This window comes from Varanus komodoensis, unplaced genomic scaffold (genome assembly GCF_004798865.1).
Source record: "Varanus komodoensis strain SLA01 unplaced genomic scaffold, ASM479886v1 scaffold18_1, whole genome shotgun sequence".
Taxonomy (NCBI): Eukaryota; Metazoa; Chordata; class Lepidosauria; order Squamata; family Varanidae; genus Varanus; species Varanus komodoensis.
The window spans coordinates 7868357-7873701 of record NW_025335548.1 but is presented as its reverse complement, the minus strand read 5'-3'; the positions used below and the strand labels follow the sequence as shown (position 1 = coordinate 7873701).

Here is a 5345-nt window from a genome sequence, read left to right as displayed (position 1 = left end):
TTCGAGGCGAGATGGATGAAATTATTTATTCAGATCCGATTAATAGCCAATAGTGATAATACCAATAGTGACTATAACTTGGGGACAGTTAGCTCTGCCCCGTTTATGCACGGGGGCTTCAAAGCGAATCCGGAAAAGCAACAGCGATTTGTTCCAAGAGCAGAATTCTTCATTTCCACATAGCAGATCTGCCCGTTTGTTCTTGTACTTTTGATGGGCCTGGGATGGCTTGAGAACAGAGAGAGAACCCGTGTCTGGGTTGAGGGGGTGAAGGAAGTTTCTTCCTACTCTAAACTGCAGCCTTCTTTGCTCCTTTCCCACTGAATCGTCATATCCCCTAAGACAAACCCGAAGTTAACTGTTCCAGAGCCCATGCTAAGACCAAAGATCCACCCTGACATGCAATCAAGAAAGCAGTGCCTCTGACCATGCGCAGAATACTTTCCACCCTGTAGTAGGTGAGGTGGAAATAATCTGACCAATAATACACAAATGTTTATTTGATGTGAATACCAAGTGTGTGTGAAGTAAATTTGGAAAAATGTGTTTCACGAAGGCGCCTGGAGCCCGCGACGGGGCGCTCGTGGGAATCGTCTTTAAATCAAAGGCGCTCCGGACAGCTTTATTTGGGGCCAATGTTATGGTCCTAATATGCTCCAGTAAAACTCAAAGAACCTGTAAACTTTATGGAGGACCAACGTCGGAGGGAAAGAGTCTCTCAGACAGCACCGAGACCCCGAGCTTCTCAGAAGTAGAGAATTAATTAGTTCAGCGCCTTTAAAAGTAGGCGCCGAAATTTCCCTGAAATTGTTTCAGAATAGCTGGGCCCCCGTTTGGAAAAAAAGCTTCTTGGCAGCAGATTTTTTTCAGGGTGCTTCAAATTGCAGTGTCCATTCCGGAGTGGGGTTGCTAGTTTTTCTCTTCCCTGTCCCTCCTGTGCTTTAGGTGATGTGTGACAGGCAGAAATCCCACAGGAGAAGCTTCCCCACTCTGGCTATATTTCTGTGCCTGGGGGAAAAAAATTGGAACGAGTGGCTAGAAGCGCCTTCTTGCACGAATTCATTCTCTATAGCTTTTTTAAAGAAAAAAATATTGATAATGCATATAATGCCCATGTAATTATATGTATATAAGATAATACGACAGAACCTATCCATAACCCAACGTGATTCTTTGTATACTGACTTTCAAGCAAGCCCCTCTGAGGGCAAAGGGACCTTATTCTTGATAAGTGTTCGGGAACTGCAGAAATATACAACAATCCTTTTCGTCTCCATCAGAAAGTCGTTGCCGTCTGCTGGGACTTCCTTCCAGGCAAGGGGGATAGATAGACTTGCAGTCTTTACTCCCTCAATAAGCCCCGTCGGACTCTATAGGTTTGCTTCTGAGCCGGCACAAACTGCCCAGAGACTTGCGCCCGCTGACAGGACAAGTCAGCCCAAATTCACTCCGTTGAATCCCGCCGCGGCAAGCTGAGCCTTCAGGACTGCAACCTTCCGGGCCTCACAGAGCGATTGTGGCGTCCACGATCGGAGTCGTGCGTTTGTGGTTTTTGCCTGCCCCCCCCCTCCCCAAATGCAGACGGAAAAGCTGAACCGGGGAACTGAATACGGACGACTCTGGGCAGGAAAAGCCGGAAGAGAATCGGCCCAAATCCTGGGAACTTTCAGAAGTTCCCTCCTGCCCGTGGCCGCCGCTTTGCGCTGCCCACAGTTTTGAGCCCCTCCTTGGAGAGTTCAGCTGCTTCTGTCCACTCGCTGGAGACAGCTGGACACCAGTCCCCACACCATTCAGTCCCCACACCACCCCACAACTGTCCCATTCAGACGTTCTTTCGCTTTGCCAGCCCTTTGCAAGTATGCCATTAAGCTCTCGCTCGTCCTTCTCCGCTCGCGTTCAGGCAGATCCACGAAGCGGCATGCACACGTACTTATCCAGGTGAAAAAGTCATTACAGATGACGATTTGCCGGCCTGGACAGCGGCTCTCCGTACCCTTCTTTGCAGATACCCGGGCAGCGAGAAGAGGAAGTTTTGCCCCAGTGCGGTCTGCGGGACGAGTCCCTCCTGGGAGCGACTCGGGAGTAAGCGGATCCTCACATTTGCCTACCCTCCAGAAGTTGTCCCGGGTGTCTGCTCGCGTGCTCCCGCGTCTCCCGGCTTCCTGCTTGCGAGGAGCACAACCGCAGTGCTTCGCGCAGCGCGCACGCCCGGACACGCGCACGGGGGCGCCCCATGCGCGCGTGCTGGAGAGACGCTGCGCCTTTAAGAGTTGGGCTCGCAGCTTGCGATTCGGTGGGCCTCGCAGGTGTGTGCGTGGGGGGTGGGGGGAGAAGAGGGGAGGCCCCTTGATTGACAGTCCCAGCGAGCCGGTGCTTCCAGCCGCCCCCACAAAAGTTTCCTTTCTCTCTCTCCCTCCCCGCCAGCGGCTGCTGGGTGGTTGCCATGCGAACGGATTTTCCAAAAATGGTGGCCGTCCACACCGCCCCCCCCCCCTCGTCCCCACCTCCCGGGCAGCAGCCAAGTGGAAAAATTGAAAAGGGAAGGAGCATTCAGAAAGAGGCCGCAGTGGGCAAGATGTGTGGGCAGCCGTAAACTCTCGCTTATTTTGCCCCCAGCCCCCAAAGGCCTCGGCTGCTTTCCAGTATTTGGAGAGAGCGAGCGCGCACTGGTTCATTGATGCTTGTTTGTCAAGGAAAAGAGGTCGCTTATTTTCACGGGGTTTGAGTAGCGGGAAGAATCCAAGCCCTGTTCTGTGCTCGGGTTACAGCCATGCGGAGAGCGAGAGATGGAGCGGGAGTGGTTCCCAATCTCGGGCAACGCTCCTCCAGGCGAGCCCGTCTCCCTTCCGCAAAGGCTTCTCCCCACCCGCAAAATCGCTTCTCTAAGCCCCGTCAAACAGGCACAGCGACTCGGCCAACTTTTCGAAGCGGTTGCCAGATTTTTTTTTTCTGGCAGGGCTCCTCCGCAGCTGCACTTCAATCAGGTGGAATTCTCTGGGGAAGCGTCGAACGGAAAAGCGCTTTTCTTTTTCCTTCCACCGCCCACCCCGCAACATGAAAGTGAAAAATCCCCCCCCCCCCCCCGGGTGAAAGCTTACGCGGGGATCTGACTTGCACGGCAAGAGACACGGTTCCTCGGAATCGTGTGTTTTAGGGATGTACAGGCAGAAGGCTTTTACGTGGACAGCACCGCGGGCCGAAGTTTCCCCAGTAAGCTTGGCTAGGACTGCAGTCCTGCCCCGGTTCGCCCGGGACCAGGTTGAACTGGGCTTCCTATAGAGTACACACGTTCGGGAGCACAGTGTTGGACGGAAAAGAAGAGAGCGGGGTCAGGAACCCTCTTTTTAGACCCGTGTGGGATGGTCGCATCTCGTTCTGAGGCGGCAGGGGAGGCAGGGCACGGAAAAGGCGCTGATGACAGAGGTGTTGTTGTTTTAAGCATCCCTCAGTAAAAAAGATGATTTTTATCACATGATGCATGTTGGAGACTTGCTGACCACTCAAAATCTTACTCTGGATGAGGAAGGAGGAAGCAGCACGTATTGGGTGGATGCGATATTAAAAATAATAATGCAACTAATCAGTTCACGCTCATCGTTTGGCGAGGGGCTAAAGGAGAGGAGGGGTCCCTCAGGGAGGAAAGAGGACTCCCCCCCATAAAAGTTTCAGCTTTGGACGGGTGGGGAGAGGGAGGATGCGATCCTGGGCCAGTATCCTGCGTCAAGGGGCCTGCGCTCTGATTGGCCGCCGGCGCCTCATTTATAGGCCGTCAATCAACCGGCCCGGAGAGAAAGGCTGAAGCGTGGATAGGGCCGGAGAGTTCGGGGCGCGGGGAGGCAGCGGCTGAGCTGAGGCCGTCGGAAGAGCCCGCAAGAGTCTGCGGCTCGTTCTCCTGCTGCTCCGCCGGGCGAGAGAAGCGTCGCCGCGCGGGCCACGCACTTCCCTGAGCCGCGCCCCCGCTCTGCCAGGCCGGTCCCCCGCGGCCCCTCCGCGCGCCAAGCTGGCGCACCTCCTGCCCTCCCCGACCATGTACGGCATGCTGGAGGGCGAGCTGAAGGCTCCCCAGCCCAGCTCCGGAGGAGGAGGCCCGGCTGGCAGCAGCGCCCCGGGCGGCAATGGCAAAGGGGGCGGCGGCGGAGGGGGCGGCGGCGGCGGGGCCGGCGCCGCCGACCAGGACCGCGTGAAGAGGCCCATGAACGCCTTCATGGTGTGGTCGCGCGGCCAGCGGCGCAAGATGGCCCAGGAGAACCCCAAGATGCACAACTCGGAGATCTCCAAGCGGCTGGGCGCGGACTGGAAGCTGCTGAGCGACGGCGAGAAGCGCCCCTTCATCGACGAGGCGAAGCGGCTGCGCGCCGTCCACATGAAGGAGTACCCGGATTACAAGTACCGGCCGCGCCGCAAGACCAAGACGCTGCTCAAGAAGGACAAGTACGCGCTGCCGGGCGGCCTGCTGGCGCCGGGCGGCGCGGGCGCGGGCGCGGGCAGCAGCCCCGTCGGCGTGGGCCAGCGCCTGGACTCGTACGCGCACGTGAACGGCTGGCCCAACGGCGCGTACGCCTCGCTGATGCCCGAGCAGCTGGGCTACGGCCAGCACCCGGCCATGGGCGGCGCGCAGCTGCCGCCCGTGCACCGCTACGACGTGGGCGGCCTGCAGTACAGCCCCATCATGACCAGCGCGCAGCCCTACCTGAGCGGCGCCGCCTCCACCTACAGCATGGCCGCCGCCGCCGCCGCCGCCTACGGCCCGCAGCCGCCGGGCCACGCCATGGGCCTGGGGACCATGGGCTCCGTGGTGAAGTCCGAGCCCAGCTCGCCGCCGCCGGCCATCGCCTCGCACTCTCAGCGCGCCTGCCTGGGCGACCTGCGCGACATGATCAGTGTGTACCTGCCCCCCGGCGGCGACGCGGCGGACCCGTCCTCGCTGCCGGGCACCCGGCTCCACGGCGTCCACCAGCACTACCAGGGCGGCGGCGCGGCCGTGAACGGGACGGTACCGCTCACGCACATCTAGCCGGGGCCGTCCGCGCGCTCCGCCGTGCGCCCCGTCTGCCGCGGGCCCGTTGCCCGGCCCGGCCACCGGCGCCAGGACTGCTCCCGGGCGCGGCCCCGGTGGACTCCGCCAGGTCCCCCTTCCCCTTCGGCGCCAGGCAATCGAAATCGAGGCGGCGGGTGGGAGGGGTCGGGCGAGGGCGCAGGAGGGGGCGAAGCGGAGGCACGCGAACCGGCCGACTCGCTCCCGTCAGGCGGACTCTGTTCCCTTTCAAGGGGCAAAAAGTGAATTCCTTGTCTGGATAGAGCGCCCTTTACCGCGAACCTGGGCAAGAGCTGCTGTGAAATTCTTC

At 59.1% G+C, this 5345-nt stretch overlaps 1 protein-coding gene across 1 annotated transcript; it reads left to right on the top strand.

Moving 5' to 3' along the window:
• The first annotated feature begins 3988 nt into the window (after positions 1-3988).
• Positions 3989-5014, top strand: SOX3 (SRY-box transcription factor 3). The gene has a single exon (XM_044427095.1). The coding sequence runs from the start codon at positions 4028-4030 to the stop codon at positions 5012-5014; it is 987 nt and encodes a 328-aa protein (XP_044283030.1). The 5' UTR covers positions 3989-4027.
• Positions 5015-5345: the final 331 nt, after the last annotated feature.